The sequence below is a fragment of the Panulirus ornatus genome, chromosome 47, assembly GCF_036320965.1.
Source record: "Panulirus ornatus isolate Po-2019 chromosome 47, ASM3632096v1, whole genome shotgun sequence".
Classification (NCBI taxonomy): domain Eukaryota; kingdom Metazoa; phylum Arthropoda; class Malacostraca; order Decapoda; family Palinuridae; genus Panulirus; species Panulirus ornatus.
The window spans coordinates 20,211,285-20,232,934 of NC_092270.1; the positions used below are offsets into that span (position 1 = coordinate 20,211,285).

The window sequence follows — 21,650 nt, forward strand, 5'->3', positions numbered from 1 at the left end:
TTCTGAAAAAAAAGATAATTAAGTAATTACAATAACTACACTCCTTTTTGGTTCTAGCTTAATATGGAAGGGGAAAATATGCATATATTTGCATATTTAAAGAACTGATGATATTTTTAGTTTGCTTGGCTGTGGTGACTTTTAAAACTAATTGTGTGAGAAAAAGATTTTTTTTATATCGGTGATAATTTACTTTTCAACCATGTTCACACTTCACCAACTCTCGCATCACACTTTACCAATCTGTGCATTGAATTTTTCCCTTTTTTTTATCATACAAGAGAACAAATGGGAACATTGGTGATGGGGCAAGAGGGGAAGTGATATCAGTTAGTGATGGAGTGAAGAGATAAGAGTATTTTGAAGGATTGTTGAATATGCTTGATGATAAAGTGGTAGACGTAGGGTGTTTAGGTCGGGATGGTATGCGAAGTTAGAGAGTCATGCACAGTGGTTTGATGGAGAGAAATTAAGAGGTGATGAAAGCCTTGTGGAAGATGAAATCTGGCAAGGTGGTGGGAGTAGATGGTATTGCAGTTTAATTTATCAAGAAATGGGGTGACTGATTTTTTGGCAAGGATATTCAATTTATGTATGGATCATGGTAAAGTGCCTGAGGATTGGCAGAATGCTTGTATAGTGCTATTGCACAAAGGCAAAGGGGATAAAGGTGAGTGTTCCAATTACAGAGGCAAGTTTGTTGAGTATTCTTGGAAAATCGTATTGGAGGATATTGATTGAGAAGGTAAAGCATATACAGAGCATCAGATTGAGGAAGAGCAGTGTGGTTTCAGAAGTGGTAGAGGATGTATGGATCAGGTGTTTGCTTTGAAGAATATTTATTATATTTTATATTTGTTACACTTTGCCGCTGTCTCCCACGTTAGCGAGGTAGCACAAGGAAACAGACGAAAGAATGGCCCAACCCACCCACATACACATGTATATACATACACGTCCACACATGCAAATATACATACCTATACATCTCAATGTATACATATATATACACACACAGACATATACATATATACACATGTACATAATTCATACTGTCTGCCCTTATTCATTCACCCCGGACACTTCACATGCCCTGGTTCAATCCATTGACAGCACGTTGACCCCAGTATACCACATCGTTCCAATTCACTCTATTCCTTGCATGCCTTTCACCCTCCTGCATGTTCAGGCCCCAATCACTCAAAATCTTTTTCGCTCCATCTTTCCACCTCCAATTTGGTCTCCCACTTCTCCTCGTTCCCTCCATCTCTGACACATATATCCTCTTTGTCAATCTTTCCTCACTCATTCTCTTCATGTGACCAAAACATTTCAATACACCCTCTTCTGCTCTCTCAACCACACTCTTTTTATTACCGCTCATCTCTCTTACCCTTTCATTACTTACTCGATCAAACCACCTCACACCGCATATTGTCCTCAAACATCTCATTTCCAGCACATCCACTCTTCTCTGCACTACTCTATCTATAGCCCACGTCTTGCAGCCTTATAACATTGTTGGAACCACTATTTCTTCAAACATACCCATTTTTGCTTCCCAAGATAACTTTCTCAACTTCCACACATTTTTTAACGCTCCCAGAACTTTCACCCCCTCCCCCACCTTATGATTCACTTCTGCTTCCATGGTTCCATCCGCTGCCAAATCCACTCCCAGATATCTAAAACACTTCACTTCCTCCAGTTTTTCTCCATTCAAATTTACCTCCCAATTGACTTGTCCCTCAACCCTACTGTACCTAATACCTTGCTCTTATTCACATTTACTCTCAGCTTTCTTCTTTCACACACTTTACCAAACTCAGTCACCAGCTTCTGCAGTTTCTCACCCGAATCAGCCACCAGTGCTGTATCATCAGCTAACAACAACTGACTCACCTCCCAAGCTCTCTCATTCACAACAGACTGCATACTAGCCCCTCTTTCCAAAACTCTTGCATTTACCTCCCTAACAATTCTTGGTGCTACCTCATCAATGTGGGAAAGTCTCCCCTCTCCCTTATCTTTCCTCCCATTTCATCAAACTTACCTGAGATAGCTCTCAAATACTTAAATTCTGTCTCCTCCTCCAGTTCTTCTCCCCCATCTATATATATACAACACATTTTATCACACTTGCCTCTCTCACTCAGTTTAGCATTGTAAGACCTCTACTTTCACTCTTTTACCTTTCATACAAGATTACTTTACTTTTACTCTCACTCACCTTCAATCACCTACACTTGTTCACCTAAAACACACAACCTTTTGCAACTCATCTTCACTTTTAGCAAATAACACAGTATCATCCGCATATGGGCATGTCATTATCCACTATACTTCAACACCACATTCCGTCTCTTTACCCCCTTTCTTGTCTTTCAGCCTTTCTTGTCTTTCCATCCATATATATGTTAAAAGCCACAGTAACATCACAGTCACATGGTATACATGTGGCCTCACAACCATATGTATATTGGAACTTTTGCGTAACTTTCTATTAATGATCTTAAGGGGAAGAAAAGAGTGAATAACCACCCATTTGAAAAAGTACTCATTTTTTTCATACATATTTGCCATTTCCCATATTAGTGAAGTAGCTTTAAGAACAGAGGACTGAGCCTTAGAGTAAATATCCTCACTTGGCCTCTCTCTGTTCCTTCTTTTGGAAAATTAAAAATGAGAGGGGAGGATTTCCAGGCCCCTGCTCCCCCCCCTTTTAGTTGCCTTTTACGACATGCAGGGAATGTATGGGAAGTATTCTTTCTCCCCTATCACCAAGGATAAAAATTTTATATATATATATCATATCAACTAAAGCTAAGATTTAGATGTATTACACTGAAGTGCTAAGGACAACTTCCTCTAGAATATATATGTCGTAAACTCTTAAGGGATGTGCTATCAACAAAATTCCATGCATGAAAAATTTTGAAATAACATAATAACCTAATCTAGAGAGAGTGATTTTAAAAAGTGGAAATTGTGGAAGAAAAACCAAATAAAACATAGAACAAATTAGAAATTTATCAGAAGATGAATTGCACAAATAAAGTATGAATATAATAATGATGTCTGGTTATCAAAAAGGACATCATAAACTCTGGAATTGTATTGATACCAAGTTGAGAAAGAAGAGAAATTATTGTTTTGAGATAGAGATTTTTCTTGAAGCTTCCACTCATTTTTATTGTAAATAATATCACACACCATAGAAACACGAAAGGTGATTTTCCTTTAGAAGTTCATACAGCATGAAATTGAAAAGGATATGTGCAAAATGACTAAGTAAAATATTGAAAAGTAAATGACTAAGTAAAATAATGAACTTTTCAAGAGGAACACAGTCAAATGAATGAAGATTGTAATATCATCTTGTAATAAGAGACTAAAAAAAGATAAAGAATGGACCATACTCATGCAAAGTTCGAATAGGAGAGAGTTGTAAATATAAAGAGCTGTGTTTTTAAACATACAATCTCAATTAATCAGTTAATAATGGTGTATGGCATAGATGAACTGAAGATGACTTCCCTTAGATATATATATATATATAATGTAAACCTCAAAGAGACATTTAGTAGATGCTTTTGGTAAGTTTTTGATGTATCCAGAAAAAATGAAATTTCTTGGAAAATGAAATAAAATAGAAGTGAAAGAATTAAATGTTTATCACTAACATAGAATTGGAGAATGATAAGAATTATAATAGTATCAGTCTATTAAGAACTGGATAACCTGCAGTGGTCAATTTTTTTTTTTGTGCCTGCGCTCTCATTTATGTGGTAAGTAACATCATGCATATGATTTACCTTAGAGCAATTGTAATATGGATGAGCAAGTATCAGGTCCTGTCTAGTTTGAGATATTAAGTTGCTTTTGGAAGTTCAATTTCTGGCATGTGCCTTTGAGAGAACAGCTTTAGCATGCTCTCTTCTAATTTTTTGCTTTTTTTTGGTTGGCATGCTAAAGAGATATATACAAGAAAGTAGCCAGCATAATAATGAAGCAAGTTGTTATCAGTACACACTCATCCTTCCTCTCACAAGTCTTACTGCTTACTGAGGACCGTTAGCATTGATCCTCTCCACTCATTGATATGAATAAACATTTGTATTTAAATTTCTAAAAGGGGAAACAGAAGGAGTCATGCGGGGAATGCTCATGCTCCTTTAAGGCTCAGATTGGGGTGTCTAAGTGTGTGTGGATGTAACCAAGATAAGAAGAAAGGAGAGATAGTTAGTTTGTTTGAGGAAAGAAACCTGCATGTTTTGGCTCTGAGTGAAATGAAGCTCAAGAGTAAAGGGGAAGAGTGGTCTTAGGAGTAAAGTCAGGGGTTCATGAGAGGATAAGAACAAAGGAAAGTGTAGCACTACTCCTGAAGCAGGAGTTGTAGGAGTATGTGATAGAGTGTAAGAAAGTAAACTCTAGATTGATAAGGGTAAAACTGAAAGTGGATGGAGAGAGTTGGGTGATTATTGGTGCTTATGCACCTGGTCATGAGAAGAAAGATCTTGAGAGGCAAGTGTTTTGGGAGCAGCTGAGTGAGTGTGTAAGCAGCTTTGATGCACGAGACTAGGTTATAGTGATGGATGATTTGAATGCAAAGGTGAGTAATGTGGAAGTTGAGGGCATAATTGGTGTACATGGGGTGTTCAGTGTTGTAAATGTAGAATGGTGAAGAGCTTGTGGACTTGTGTGCTGAAAGTGGACTGGTGATTGGGATTACCTGGGTTAAAAGAGAGATATACATAAGTATACGTATGTGAGCAGGAGAGATGGCCAGAGGGTATTACTGGATTATGTGTTAATTGAAAGGCATGTAAGAGAGAGACTTTTGGATGTTAATGTGCTGAGAGGGGCGGCTGGAGGGATGTCTGATCACTATCCTGTGGAGGCGAAGGTGAAGATTTGTAAAGGTTTTCAGAAAAGAAGAGAGGATGTTGAGGAGAAGAGAGTGGTAAGTTAGCTTGGAAAGGAGACTTGTATGAGGAAGTACCAGGAGAGATTAAGTGCAGAATGGCAAAAGTTGAGAGCAAATAACGTAAGGGGGGTGGAGGAGGAATAGGATGTATTGAGGGAAGCATTGATGGCTTGCACAAAAGATGCTTGTGGCATTAGTAAGGTGGGAGGTGGGCATATTAGAAAGGGTAGTGAGTGGTGGGATGAAGAAGTAAGATTATTAGTGAAAGAGAAGAGAGAAGCATTTGGATGATTTTTGCAGGGAAGTAGTGCTAATGACTGGGAGATGTATAAAAGAAAGCAGCAGGAAGTCAAGAGAAAGGTGCAAAAGGTGAGAAAAGGGCGAATGAAAGTTGGGGTGAGAGGGTATCATTAAATTTTAGGGAGAATAAAAAGATGTTTTGGAAGGAGGTAGATAAAGTGTGTAAGACAAGAGAACAAATGGGAACATCAGTGAGGGGGGCGAATGGGGAAGTAATAACAAGTAGTGATGAAGTGAGGGGATGGAGTGAGTATTTTTAAGGTTTCTTGAATGTGTTTGGTGATGAAGAGTGGCAGATATAGAGTGTTTTGGTCGAGATGGTGTGCAAAGTGAGAGGGTCAGGGAGAATGGTTTGGTATTCAGACAAGAGGTAATGAAAGCTTTGTGGGAGATGAAAGGCAGCAAGGTGGCGGGTTTGGATGGTATTGCTGTGGAATTTATTAGAGAAGTGGGTGACTGTGTTGTTGGTTAGTTAGTAAGGATGTTCATTGTATGTATGATTCTTGGTGAAGTGCCTGAGGATTAGTGGAATGCATGCATAATGCCATTGTACAAAGGCAAAGGGGATAAAGGTGAGTGTTCAAATTACAGAGGCATAAGTTTGTTGAGTATTCCTGGTAAATTATATGGGAGGTTATTGACTGAGAGGGTAAAGACATGTACAGAGCATCAGATTGGTGAAGAGCAGTGTGGTTTCAGAAGTAGTAGAGGATGTGTGGATCAGGTGTTTGCTTTGAAGAATGTATGTGAGAAATACTTAGAAAAACAGATGGATCTGTATGTAGCATTTATGGATCTTTGTGTAAGGTTTTAAGAGTATATGGTGTGGGAGTTAAGTTGCTAGAACCAGTGAAAAGTTGTTACCAAGGATGTAAGGCATATGTACGAGTAGGAAGAGAGGAAAGTGATTGGTTCCCAGTGAATATCAGTTTGCAGCAGGGTGCATGATGTCTCCATGGCTGTTGATTTGTATATGGATGGGGTGTTTAGGGAGGTGAATGGAAGAATTTTGGAGAGAGGGGCAAGTATGCAGTCTGTTGTGGATGAGAGGGCTTGGGAAGTGAGTCAGTTGTTGTTCGCTGATGATGGTGGCTGATTCGGGTGAGAAACTGCAGAAGTTGGTGACTTGAGTTTGGTAAAGTGTGTGAAAGGAGAAAGCTGATGGTAAATGTGAATGAGAGCAATGCTATTAGGTTCAGTAGGGTTGAGGGACAAGTTAATTGGGAAGTAAGTTTGAATGGAGAAAAACTGGAGGAAGTGAAGTGTTTTAGATATCTGGGAGTGGATTTAACAGCAGATGGAACCATGGAAGTGGAAGTGAGTCACAGGGTGGGGGAAGGGGCGAAGGTTCTGAGAGCATTGAAGAATGTATGGAAGGCAAGAACATTATCTGGAGAGCAAAAATGGGTATGTTTGAAAGAATAGTGGTTCCAACAATGTTATATGGTTGTGAGGCATGGGCTATAGATACTGTTATGCAGAGGAGGGTGGGTGTGTTGAAAATGAAATGTTTAAGGACAGTATGTGATGTGAGGTGGTTTGATTGAGTATGTAATGAAAGGGTAAGAAAGATGTGTGGTAATAAAAAGTGTGGTTGAGAGAGCAGAAGAGGATGTGATGAAATGTTTTGGACATATGAAGAGAATGAGTAAAGACAGATTGATGAAGAGGACATATGTCAAGAGGATGAGAGGCGTGCAAGGAATAGAGTGAATTGGGATGATGTATACCGGGGTCGACGTGCTGTCAGTGGACTGAACCAGGGCATGTGAAGCATCTGGAGTAAACCATGGAAAGGTTGATGGGGCTTTGGATGTGGATAGGGTGCTGTACAGGTTTCAGTGAATTACACATGACAGCCAGACTGAGTGTGAACAAATGTGGCCTTTTTTTGTCTATTTTCCTGGCACTAACTCGCTGAAGCAGGGGGGTTGCAATGCGTTTTCCTGTGGGCTGGAGTAGTGACAGGGATGGATGAAGGCAAGCAAGTATGAATATGTACATGTGTATGTATGTGTATGTCTGTGTATGTATGTATGTATATGTTGATATGTATATGTATATATATGGCCATTTATGTATATATTTGTGTATATGAGTGGATTGGGCCATTCTTTGTCTGTTTCCTGGCACTATCTCTGACTTGGGAAACCAATTATGTATGATGAATAGATAATAGATAAATATATATATTTACACTCACACACACACACACACACACACACACACACACACTTGTTCACTATTTCCCACATTAATGGGTCTTTCTATGTTTATTTTTGGTGCTACCTCGCTAACGTGGAAAATGACGATGAAGTATAATGATGATGATGATAATGATGATAACAATACTGATAAAAATGTTTGGTGAGCTATTGCAATGTATATTAGACCAAAACTGGACTATGCTTCACAAGTTTCGTCACTGTACCTAAAGACACGTAAAGATTTGATTTAGATAATATAGAGAAAAGCATCTAAGCTAGGGTCTGAATTTAAAGGACTGAGTTATAATGAAAGGCTTAGGGCTACAAAACTGCCTACCAGGGAGGCAAAGAGAGAGATGGGGACATGATAACAGCATTCAAGTTTCTAGATCAGCTGGACAGTACAAACTGTAGATAATTCTTCAAAAGATGTAGCACCAGAGTAACCAGAGATCTTTACAAAATGCTGGGCAAAATGATTGAAAAGATGTTGAGAAGTACTTTCCTTGTGTAAGAGTGGTGGATGTTTGGAATTATCTGACTAAGGAAACTTAATGTTAGCAGTCTGTAAAGGTTTAGCATGCTGCTTGATGACAGAAAGCTCAGGATATGGGGCCACATGAGCATAGAACTCTATCCCCCTCCCCACCTTGTACAAGTGGGTAATTTGGTAAATGCACATATATATTAGATGCATTCGGAGTATTCATCATCATTCACCTCAGCTTTAAATGTGATGTAAAATTTGCACAGAATATCTTATTTCCATAATGACTGTGATGTTCCACTTACTTAATACATGAACCCTTTTTAGTTAAATGAGCTATGAATAGTCAATTTTATTAGAGATGACAGGAGTCCAAATTTCTGAATAGAATGAAATAATCAGAAATAGACTTGTTTATATGTATAGCATGAAATACAATACAGTGTCCATTGGTGATCAGGATTTGTGTAAAAGTATGATCCCAGCATTGACACTGAAGTTAGGGGATAGTAGCACATTACCTAGTGGTGGGTTAACTTTTTTGCAAGTTAGATTTAATATTGATAACCATGTGAGTGGGTTGCAGTACTCTGGATGGTGGCCTTGCATCTTACTGTCTGGTGATGGGTATCAATTTCACAAAGTATTATTACAATTCCTCAGCTAGATCAAGAATTGTAAAGTAGACATGAAAAATACCATGGTCGGGTTCCCTTAGGGGTCAATGCCTGTTTTCTGGCATCGTCTGTGGTCCGTCAATGGCCAGGTCCTAAGGTTGCCAGATTTAAGAGGTTCAACCTGTACTTAACTTTGGTCATAACTTGAAAAGTTTAAATCATATTCACAGTGAACTCTACAATTTTTTTCCCAGCATCTAAAAGATAGATGCTGCATACCTTTATCCAAAATAATCAGTATATGCGATCGATCTGTTATTAATATTTGTTAGTAAAACATACTTGTTACTTGTTAATAATACTTTAAGACCTTTAACACTGCCTGGACTAGGAATGGATCGCATGGACTTGGCTACAAAAATGTACCAAAACCAGTCAGTCAAAACCACATCAGCAAAGAGAAGGCCAGAGATGACAGTGAAGAAGAGACTCGGGATTAAAACACCAGAGAACAGATGTTTGGGATGTCAGGGGAACTTGTTAAGGAGCAAGATCAGAAGGTGACACAATAAAAGTATTTCAATGATCATGAAGAGAGTCATGAGACTAGAGAGAAACAGAAGCACAGTTTATTAGAGGGGATTCTGGAGATACAAAACCAGAGGAAAGAGCATGAAGTTATTAAAAAGCAGACAGTCTGATGAGTCTTCTATGTTCAGTCAGAGGAAAGGACTAAAATACATATATGTTGACATTATTGGGCAAGGAATTGGAGGAACATTACAGGCAGCCTTTCAGACAGAGGAGAGAACAAAAGCAAGTACAGAATCTGTTGAATCAATATCAAAAGCTGTTCAGGTAGAGAAAAAGACTAACACACACTCAGAGGAGTGACGGAGAACATAGACGTAGGGTAAAACAAGCAGAGGTACACAGGAATTGGAGTGAGTTGGTTTAATGGATTAAATGGCAAAAGACCCATGATTCTAGATTGGATTTTGTTTGAAATATACACTTATAAAAGGTTTTTTTTGTGGAACTTAACCTTTAACTTATCCTTGGTCATAACTTGAAAAGTGTAAATCAGATACTCTTGAAACATCTTACAAGTGTTGTCCAGAATCTAAAGGACTGTACTAAGTAAAGTAATAGGCTAACTTTTATATCAAATACATTCAATTGCCAAAAGCTCTACATAGCACATCACAATGATTTTGATCTGATGCTCACCAAGAAGGTGCTTTATATTATTCACTATTTTGACCTGATGTTCACCATATTATGTTATTCATAGTGCTTTTCAACTATATCAGTTTACATGTTTGTTTTATTGGCAAGACATTTTTCTTGTAATATTCACATACCCTCATCCAAGATGTTCAATATTTACCATTGATATGGTAATGATACTTGTTAATCATACTTCTTTTTTTATCTGTTAACAGTACCGTCAGACTTCTAGCACAACCTAAGTCGGGAATAACTAGTATGGACTCAGTTACAGGACTGTACCAAAACCAGTCATTGAAAACTAGACTTCTAGCACAACCTAAGTCGGGAATAACTAGTATGGACTCAGTTACAGTACTGTACCAAAACCAGTCATTGAAAACTAGACCTGCAAAGGAAGGCCAAAATTAAAGTGAAGAATAGACTTGAGATGAAAATACTAGATATGGGCAGTTATTAAGTGTTTCAACTGTAGGGAGTCAGTGTTGTTGTACAGATGTGGGTGCTAAGCATATTGAGGTTAGATTGCACTGGAAGCATCTTTGCTTCATTTTGTAGGTGTTTGTATGTGGTTGCCAAGTACCCATTGAGTGATCATAAAACTCTGTTGTAAGCTGGTTGCAGCTTTGTTATGTTGGCAAGCAGCCAGTGATTGATTGTAAAATTCTGTTTTACGTGGGTTGCAGCTTTGTTATGTTTTTGTTTCACTTGCATAGAGATCACTCGTTTCATCATCATCCTTGTATTGTTTGTCTGTCTGTCTGTCTGCCAGTTGGAGTCACACTTTAACCTACAACTTGTTATTGGTTGTTAATTGAAAAGTTTGAATTATATTAAACTTTGTACTGTTGTTTCCCTTTATCTAAAGAATAGAATGGCATAAGATCCACAACCCAAGATTGAATTTTATAAAAGGAGTTTTATGTGGAACTTTATCTTCTGTATTCTTGGTCACAACTTAAAAAGTCTGTATCAAGTACTTGTGAAACATTATACAGTTATTTCCCAGCATATAAAGAAATGTAATAAGTAAATTATGAGGCTCACTTTTTGATCAAATACATTCACTTGCCAAAAGCACAGCATAGCAGTCACAATGGTGTTGACATGATGTTCACCAAGACGTTGATTTATTTATTCACATGATGCATTAAAGACCTTTTCACTGATATCTCTTAATGTGTTTTATTAACAAGAAAATGTTTAGAATTCCATTGTTTTTGCAATTCCTGTTATCTACATATGCTTGATCCAAAATGTTGTCTTTACCATTGATCAGGTACAAATACTTGTTGATTATTTTGAATGAAAATAAGGATATTGCTTCTTCTCAGATTTGATTTGAGCAACCTCTTTTTAGTTAATCAACAAAGTGATTTAGTTGTACTCTCTTTCTGGTTAATCAGCGGGGTGAACCACCTTTCTGTCCATCTCCTTCAATTCAACTTATCCAGAAAAGATCATGTTCAAATAGTAAATGTGATAACTTTTACTCTGTTTCACTATGGTTTAGCTCTGCAGTGCAGTCACCCCACTTCACTCCTATCTTACATGATATCTAAACCATAGAATTAAGAACACCAACGATGAAAGTACATAGCTTGAATGCACTTCAGCATTTCAACACCACTCAATCTTACCACTATTCATTCTCACAAAAGCATTAGTTCCATTATCGGTGCACTTAAATCTTCTCAGTCTGTTTCTCTTAACCATCTTGAACCTATTCAGAGTCCATGAAATGTGCAGGAATTTTTCTTCTTTTCATCCAAAATCTTGAACTCCCTTTTTTTCGTATTTACCTTTATCTTCGCTTACAAGGGATTGAGGAATCCTGTTATCATGATCAGCCACAGGGTTATGTAATATCCTGCCAGTTACATTTAGAGTTCATTTCCTTTGCAATTCTGAATATTGTATTTACAGTATTCATTTCACCTTTATATAGTTGGCCAGTTATTCAATGCCTTCATGCAAGTCATTAGGCACATGATTGCTTTTCTACTCTGGAACATACATTTCCCATATCCATTCATCGGTAGCATTGCTAATATTCACCATCATGTCCCTAACTTTACGATTTTTTGTCTGTAAAACACTGTTCTTATCACTCATATAGTAATGTTGTCATATTGAACTTCCAGCTGACAGTAACGATGCCTTATCTTATTATTCCATACAGCCTCACCACAAACCCTGATGAGGCTACTAGAATGAAAGACACTTCATCTGTGCCAGCAAGAGATACTGCCAAAGAAACCAACACCTCTGCTGCCAAAGAAAATGGACCTAAAGAAACAGAAGAAGACAAATCTTGGAGACAAGCAAAAGTTGTTTGTGATTATGATGCAACAAACAGAGAAGAAATGAGTCTTATGATGAATGAGGTAAGAAGTGTTATTTTTTCATCTAGTTATAAGTCGAGAATACATGAGCAGTTGGGATTCTTTTTCCAGGTTTGATTTGGACAGTTTTTAAGGAAAGCAGCAAAACCAGTGTAATTGGCTACACTATCACCAAGTAACCAAATGTCAAAAGTTACTCCTGTTTGTTGGTGTTCTATCTGTTCTCAGGTTCATTTTCATGGATTGAACCTTATCCATGGAACTTAAGAGAGTGGAATAATGAAGTGGTTACTCAGCATCACCATCACCTACAAAATCCAAGAACTCTTACCATTACCTCTTGAGGAGGTAGTAGTTGGTAGCAGCCACTGACCAGGGACGTATATTGCCAGCACTACCCAGATGGGTATAGGGAGGGTTGATTATAGAAGTGTAGTGAGCCAGCACTTCAGTGGTTGTCGAGTTGCACTACTTTGACCCAGGTAGCTCCCTTTTCTTTCTATCCTATCCACATGGAGGCATTCTGACATCCTGTTTATAAACATACAATCTCCCCTTGTCACACATAACAGTGTCACACATAATACTGTCACACATAACACTTGGTACTGCTTAACTCACACAACTCATTCTTCCTAAAAAAAAATTTGCATTGTGCTGTTTGCTAGCCCTCCCTTATGGCAAAATATAAAGAGCAATAGATTGAGGTTGTAGGTGCAAATATTAGTCAGGAGTAATAGATCGAAATCATTAGGTAGAAGTAGTTGTTGGGAACATTAGCTGGGAGCATTAGGTAAAAGTAGTAGGAAGGAACATTAGTTAAATAATTAGGTAACAGCACTCAATAGGAACATTAGGTAGGAACCTCTGAAATAATAGCTTTCACCCACTCTCAAGTACAACCTTCTATTTCCATGCTAGATTATATATCAGATGCTTCCACTATCACACTTTTGCTCCGTACTTCAGCATTTCAGCCATAATCCCATCCAGTCCAGGTGTCTTTCTTACCTTCAGCCTGATTACTGCCCTTCTTACCTACCTTTTTGCTGTAGGCCCCTGCACTTGTATCCTCTTCCTTCCCTCCTCCATACCCATGCATGTAACAACTGCTGCCTCCCCTTCTCTAACATTGCCCTTCTTACCTACCATTTTGCTGTAGGCCCTTGCACTTGTATCCTCTTCCTTCCCTCCTCCATACCCATGCATGTACGACTGCTGCCTCCCCTTCTCTAACATTCATCAGTTCTTCAAAATAATCTTTCCATCTTGATTTCACTTCCTCTTTTTGATTCAGCAATTCCTCTTCCTTACTTCTCACATTAACATTTCCACTCTTGCATCCACCCCTTTCCTTTTTCTCCTTCTTCTGGTATAGTTTCTTATTATTCTAAAACTTTTCATGCAACTTTCTTGCAAAATTGTCATTTACGCTATCTTTGCTTTCCTCTATCAACTCCATAACATTCTGCTTACATATTTTATATTCTTCCCTTCTCCTTTGCCGAACTTCCACTGGTAAATTTCCATTGAGTAGTCTGCCATACGCCTTTTTCTTCACTTCCACAGCATTTTTGATCTCTTCTGTCCACTATGCATTGCTCTTTTTATTGCTATATCTCACGACCTTGTATCCAACAACTAATTCTACACACTTTGGTACTATTTCTCTAAACATTTTAAACAAGTCATACACATATAACTACATCCGTACATTCACTGCACTTCCATCTAAGCTTTCAGTTACCTTTATTTCATACTCCTCCCTGCATTTTGTCTGATTCATCTTCTTGCACACCAACACTTTTACCTCTCAGTTCTTCTTTACACCACACCTCCACTTCACCTTGATCCTCATCCCCGCAAGGACTGCAAAATGGCCAGCATCTCCAAAGAATCCTCTCACAACTCTAGCATCTAGCATGGCATTTCTCAATCTTTCATCCATTGCCACATAGTCAATCAAAGCCTTTTGCTCTTCTCGTCATTCACTCCTCATCCATGTAGATCTGTGGATCATCTTGTGCTGAAGAAGGGTGTTTGCAAGGAATAAACCTTTCTCAGCACAAATATCCACAAGATGACTTCCATTCTCATTTACTCCAGCACTTCCCATTTACCAACTATCTCACCAATTTCATCAAATCCCACTTTTGCATTCATATCACCCAATATCATTCTCAAAACTGTTTACACAGTCATTCAAAATTCTCCACAAAAGCTTCATTTCATCCTTACCTCATACAGTCTTCATATTCACAGGCACATATACACATACCCATGCATACTTCACAATCCCAATCTTTCCTTTCAACCAGACTGTTCTTGATCCAATCCATCGGCTCTGTAATACCCTTACACACTCTTGGTGATAACAGAATTGCACATCCTTCTTTCCCTCGTCCCTTATAATTTTCACTCATTCCTGTTCATACCACACCTCCTTCCATACCCTCCCATATCTTGCATTCATCATTTCCATTTTCATTCCACACATCTTGCCCAGGGATATGGGTTTCCCCTTTTCCCAGCACATCCAAGTTACAACTGTTAAACCTCCTCACAAATTCCCTCCTTTTATTATCACCAGTCATCCCATTCACAGTCAGCAGCATTACCTTCAATTGCTCGCCTCTTTCAATCCTTGGCAGAACTTCTAGACTCCATTGCTGCTTCTTAGCCTCTTGTGCTTCAACCTTGATGGTTCACTGGCAGAGGGCAACTCCAGCGTAGTATTTCTCAAGGCAGTATGGCTCCAAAATTGTCCAAGAACTAGACATACAGCACTGCATTTTTCTTAAACTCTTAATAATAGTTTTTACTCTTTTATGCTCCTATTTACAAATTTAAAAGGTAGCTGGCTGCACCTTTAGGAAGGGGCATGAGAATTGATTGTACACCAAAAGCATTTAAAAAAGGCTCAAACAGAAGAGAATTATTCTTGACCTTAACTTGATAAATTCCATTTTAGGCACAAATTCAGGGTGACTGCTGTACAGAGAGACCATCAGCTCTTACAGCTAAACAGTTGGACCATCAGTTGAAGCCAAAGAATGTTTTGCCTCATCCCAATTCACTTCATTTCTTGGGCTTTTAAGATAGGGAGCCAAACATAGCAGTTAAAAGTGATACCCATGTAGTTCCACATTGCTCCACTAGCTAATAGTCTCTTTGATTTCAAGACTTCTCATCAGAGGCCCCATTTCTGGACTACATCAAGATTTTCTTTAGTTGCAAATACAAGAAGAATGTGAGAAGACAAGGCTTTTAAGTCAGTACTATCATTCTAGGAGTGGATTTTATCAGCAGCCTAGAAAAGTTTTGCTTGATTCTCAAGCAGAATTTTATTAGGCTTGGATAATATTTGGTGCATCTATCAATCCATTTATCTTTCTATCTATATCCCCGATGCCTGTTCCCTTCAGGAACTCCCTCAATGGGATGGCCATGACAATAATCTCCATAATTAGTGAACTCCACTGCCACTTAGCCTTTAGTACCTTACCATAAAAAGGCCATTGACAGAGGGCCAGTCTGGTGCAGTGTTTGCAAAGGCTCCTACTTAATATTCCAATTGAATACTTCTACTTGATGTTCCTACCTTTCTACCTAGTGTTTCTACCTAAATGTTCCTACCTACTACTTTCATTTATTGCTCCAACCATTTTTTTGTGGGAAAGCTTTGGACTACACAAAGTTATCTCAACAGTTCATGCCCAAGGTATAGTGTCCTGATGTCAACTAGAGTATCTGTTAAGAAATGGCAGTTTTGCAACTCATTGCAGTCTCATGGTGAGGTTGCAGACCATGAGATGTCCTTCTGGTTATACTAAACCATTCCATCAGTAATCAGAGTTGTACAGATAGCTTTGCTTTCAGAACTCCTCATCTTCCCAGTTTGATGGTCAGATATAAGAAACCTGCAAAAGCCTATTCCTGTACCTCAGAGTGCTCCTCTAACTTATTTGCTGTTGTAGATGGATGTCTTAAGTCATGGGTAGGGCTTTCATTCCTTAGAAGGTCATGTAAGTGTGGGTTTTTGGGAAGAGAAGCAAAATCCTTATGCATCAATATAAGGAGCTGTTGGTCCCAGACTTTTTCATTTCAGAATGTCCAAATCAAGGGTGCTGGACAATATGATATTTTGTTGCTTCATGAACAGAAGCATGTGCAGATTTCATTCCTCAGTAGAACTAAAGGGAAAATTTTCTCCCTAGCAATATATAAGTATATACCTTAAAGCCTCTCATCATCCAGATCTCTTAGTACAGTATTTGGGCTGATATTCTGTCAATGTAAGTTTTCATTGTACTGAATTGTGTGTAGGGACAGATTCATTTATTTGGATACTTTGGTAAGGGGTTGGCTCCTCCAGTGGATCTTTTTTGCCTCCAAAGTGAGTACCCTGTTACCTTCTTATTTCTCAGAAGTGGTGGAAGCAATAGATGTCTTGATCATTGATTGGAACTTTTTCATTTGTGCATTCTCCCTGAATGATACCTCAGTTTCCTAGACCACCTCAGCCTCGGACTGGAGCCATTGTTGAAGAGCTGAGTTTTGTAACTTACCTGTATGTATTTTCTTTAACACCTGTACATTCTTAAATTTGTGAAGCATGTAGTAAATGACCTTCATAATGTTCACATTTTAACCTGAGACACCTATCTGTGTGGAAATTTTTAACTGCTCTTTGAAGATTTAGGTTCTTCTGAACTCTGAGACTCTTTGTTTAGAATTCTTTTATACACTTTTTCACTATGAAACAGAGCTAGTAATACTGTTACCTAAACCCCCCCCCCCTCTCTCTCTCTCTCTCTCTCTCTCTCTCTCTGTCTCTCTCTGTCTCTCTCTGTCTCTCTCTCTCTCTCTCTCTCTCTCTCTCTCTCTCTCTCTCTCTCTCTCTCTCTCTGTTGCAGCATTTGTGATTCCTTTACTGTCTCACTACTTGCAAAATTAGCCAATATGTTCTTATAGAACATAGAAAATTAGTTTTGGTAATACATCCATTCATGTTTTTGATCACCTTTAAGTGACAGCATATGCTGAGACATTTCCCTTTTTCTAACGCACCCTTTAATTTTCTCTTACAGAATAGTTTTTAAGGTATCCTGATTTCCTGAAACATGATTTGCTCTTTCCATAGAATATCTTATCTTTAACGGCTTTCCTCCCACATCAGCAGTATAAAAATATTCCAGTCATGTGGAGACTGTTTCACCACAAAACTAACTCAAAAAATACAAATATTCAAGGAACCAAACCTGCTACCTAACTGACTGTTTTTCATTTCATCGAACAGGTTGTGTCATATCGTGAAAAAGATGGGCAGTCCTCTGACTTCGTCATTGCTAAACGTGGAAATCAGACTGGTCGCGTTCCAAGTGCATATCTTGAACCTTTAGATGATTAAGATCTCACCATGGTTCAACTCTGTAAATTACATGAGGATTGCACATACCCTTTAATATACTGTGCATTGCACACACACACACACACACACACACACACACACACACACACACACACACACACACACACACACACAAGAGAGACTAGATTCATACTTATGTGTTTGTGAATAATGCTGTAATCATGAAAGAAGTTACAGAATGATGAGGATTGCCAATTGGGGCTGGGACAAACTCCAGAGTCTGTCTGGTACATGGTCAACTTGAGGAAATGCAAAAAATGAAGATGGAACTCAGTTTAAGAAGGTCTGGATATGATTATATCCTGGCTGGCAACAAACTGTGTGCATCTGTGTGTGAAAGGGACTTGGGTTATAACATAGTGCCTAATCTGTTTGCTTAAATACCAAATTAGGAATGTTGTTAATGAGTTTGGTCGATATGAAAATAACAAGGTTCAAAAGGAGGAGCCATGCAAGGAACTGTACTCAAATGTTCAGCCATCTATTCATGGTAGTGCTTCCCTAAACTGGGAAAGGTTAGCAGGTATATATAAAAATGATTCAAGTGCATGGATAACGATGTATTCAGTGAACTATATATAGCTTATACAGTATTAGCTTATTTTAAGGATCTCAAACTGGCCACTGTTCTTAAAAACATAAAGATTTAATATACAAGGTCTGGAAGTGAGCAATGAACTACCTATCTGGAATAAGAGAAGCAAGTTAAAGGGATAGGTTAGAGGCTATAAAGCTGCCCACTGTAAGATAGAGAAAAATGAGGGGAGACTTGATTACACTGTTCAGATTTCTTAATCAAAATGCCTCAGTAGCAAACATTTCTTTTAAAGATGCCAAGAAAGAACACCCAAAAATCATAGTAAGAACCTTGTTGGAAATGATGTAAGGAAATGCTTGTTTGGCTTAAGGATAAATGGAATAAGATGAATTGTGAAACTGTGAAAGAAACATTAGGAATTAGGGACTCACAGGTGAAGAATTTGATCCCTGTACCATATAAATTTGTAGTTTCAGATAGGTAATTACATACATACACATTATGGCCCATCCATATATATATATATATATATATATATATATATATATATATATATTTTTTATTTTTTTCAGTGTTGTAAATGGAAATGGTGAAGAGCTTGTAGATTTATGTGCTGAAAAAGGACTGGTGATTGGGAATACCTGGTTCAAAAAGCGAGATATACATAAGTATACGTATGTAAGTAGGAGAGATGGCCAGAGAGCGTTATTGGATTACGTGTTAATTGATAGACGCACAAAAGAGAGACTTTTGGATGTTAATGTGCTGAGAGGTGCAACTGGAGGGATGTCTGATCATTATCTTGTGGAAGCAAAGGTGAAGATTTATGGGGGTTTTCAGAAAAGAAGAGAGAATGTTGGGGTGAAGAGAGTGGTGAGAGTAAGTGAGCTTGGGAAGGAGACTTGTATGAGGAAGTACCAGGAGAGACTGAGTACAGAATGGAAAAAGGTGAGAACAAAGGAGGTAAGAGGAGTGGGGGAGGAATGGGATGTATTTAGGGAAGCAGTGATGGCTTGCGCAAAAGATGCTTGTGGCATGAGAAGCGTGGGAGGTGGGTTGATTAGAAAAGGTAGTGAGTGGTGGGATGAAGAAGTAAGATTATTAGTGAAAGAGAAGAGAGAGAGGCATTTGAACGATTTTTGCAGGGAAAAAATGCAAATGAGTGGGAGATGTATAAAAGAAAGAGGCAGGAGGTCAAGAGAAAGGTGCAAGAGGTGAAAAAGAGGGCAAATGAGAGTTGGGGTGAGAGAGTATCATTGAATTTCGGGGAGAATAAAAAGATGTTTTGGAAGGAGGTAAATAAAGTACGTAAGACAAGGGAGCAAATGGGAAGTTCAGTGAAGGGGGCAAATGGGGAGGTGATAACAAGTAGTGGTGATGTGAGAAGGAGATGGAGTGAGTATTTTGAAGGTTTGTTGAATGTGTTTGATGATAGAGTGGCAGATGTGGGGTGTCTTGGTTGAGGTGGTGTGCAAAGTGAGAGGGTTAGGGAAAATGATTTGGTAAATAGAGAAGAGGTAGTAAAAGCTTTACGGAAGATGAAAGCCGGAAAAGCAGCAGGTTTGGATGGCATTGCAGTGGAATTTATTAAAAAAGGGGGTGACTGTATTGTTGACTGGTTGGTAAGGTTATTTAATGTATGTATGACTCATGGTGAGGTGCCTGAGGATTGGCGGAATGCTTGCATAGTGCCACTGTACAAAGGCAAAGGGGATAAGAGTGAGTGCTCAAATTACAGAGGTATAAGGTTGTTGAGTATTCCTGGTAAATTATATGGGAGGGTATTGATTGAGAGGGTGAAGGCATGTACAGAGCGTCAGATTGGGGAAGAGCAGTGTGGTTTCAGAAGTGGTAGAGGATGTGTGGATCAGGTGTTTGCTTTGAAGAATGTATGCGAGAAATACTTAGAAAAACAAATGGATTTGTATGTAGCATTTATGGATCTGGAGAAGGCATATGATAGAGTTGATAGAGATGCTCTGTGGAAGGTTTTAAGAATATATGGTGTGGGAGGCAAATTGTTAGAAGCAGTGAAAAGTTTTTATCGAGGATGTAAGGCATGTGTTCGTGTAGGAAGAGAGGAAAGTGATTGGTTCTCAGTGAATGTAGGTGAATGTAGGAGGGAACGAGGAGAAGTGGGAGACCAAATTGGAGGTGGAAAGATGGAGTGAAAAAGATTTTGAGTGACTGGGGCCTGAACATGCAGGAGGGTGAAAGGAGGGCAAGGAATAGAGTGAATTGGATCGATGTGGTATACCGGGGTTGACATGCTGTCAGTGGATTGAATCAGGGTATGTGAAGTGTCTGGGGTAAACCATGGAAGGCTGTGTAGGTATGTATATTTGCGTGTGTGGACGTGTATGTATATACATGTGTATGGGGGTGGGTTGGGCCATTTCTTTCGTCTGTTTCCTTGCGCTACCTCGCAAACGCGGGAGACAGCGACAAAGCAAAAAAAAGAAAATATATATATATATATATATATATATATATATATATATATATATATATATATATATATATATATATATATATGTATATATATATATATATATATATATATATATATGTATATATATATATATATATATATATATATATATATATATATATATATATATATATATTTTTTTTTTTTTTTTTTTATACTTTTTATACTTTATATATATATATATTCCCTGGGGATAGGGGAGAAAGAATACTTCCCACATATTCCCTGCGTGTCATAGAAGGCGACTAAAAGGGAAGGGAGCGGGGGGCTGGAAATCCTCCCCCTCTCTCTCTCTCTCTCTCTCTCTCTCTCTCTCTCTCTCTCTCTCTCTCTCTCTCTCTCTCTCTCTCTCTCTCTCTCTCTCTCTCTCTCTCTCTCTCTCTCTCTCTCTCTCTCTCTCTCTCTCTCTCTCTCTCTCTCTCTCTCTCTCTCTCTCTCTCTCTCTCTCTCTCTCTCTCTCTCTCTCTCTCTCTCTCTCTCTCTCTCTCTCTCTCTCTCTCTCTCTCTCTCTCTCTCTCTCTCTCTCTCTCTCTCTCTCTCTCTCTCTCTCTCTCTCTCTCTCTCTCTCTCTCTCTCTCTCTCTCTCTCTCTCTCTCTCTCTCTCTCTCTCTCTCTCTCTCTCTCTCTCTCTCTCTCTCTCTCTCTCTCTCTCTCTCTCTCTCTCTCTCTCTCTCTCTCTCTCTCTCTTTTTTTTCCAAAGGAAGGAACAGAGAAGGGGGCTGGATGAAGATATTTCCTCAGAGGCCCAGTCCTCTGTTCTTAACGCTACCTCGCTGACGCGGGAAATGGCGAATAGTATGAAAGAAAGATATATAATATATATATATATATATATATATATATATATATACACACACACCTTGAGGTAGGGGAGAAAGAATTCTACCTCTGTATTCCCTGTGTGTTGTAAAAGGCAACTAAAGGGGGCAGGAGCGGGGGGCTGGAAACCCTCCCCATCTTGTTTGAATTTATAGAAGAGGAAACAGAAGAAGGAGCCAGGCGAGAAGTGCTCATCCTTCTTGAAGGCTCAGATTGGGATGTCTGAATGTGTGTGGATGTAACCAGGTTGAGAAAAGA

At 38.6% G+C, this 21,650-nt stretch overlaps 1 protein-coding gene across 2 annotated transcripts in view; it reads left to right on the forward strand.

The window, feature by feature from the left end:
• EndoB (SH3 domain containing GRB2 like, endophilin-B) overlaps window positions 1-19,361 on the forward strand; it is a 127,052-nt gene extending 107,691 nt beyond the window's left edge. For both annotated transcript variants that reach the window (XM_071689919.1, XM_071689918.1), the window contains 2 exons: window positions 11,951-12,155; window positions 17,413-19,361. In XM_071689919.1, the coding sequence (XP_071546020.1) occupies window positions 11,951-12,155; window positions 17,413-17,523 (316 nt within the window). In that variant the 3' untranslated portion in view covers window positions 17,524-19,361. The remainder of the gene's footprint in view (window positions 1-11,950; window positions 12,156-17,412) is intronic.
• The last annotated feature ends 2,289 nt before the right edge of the window (window positions 19,362-21,650 follow it).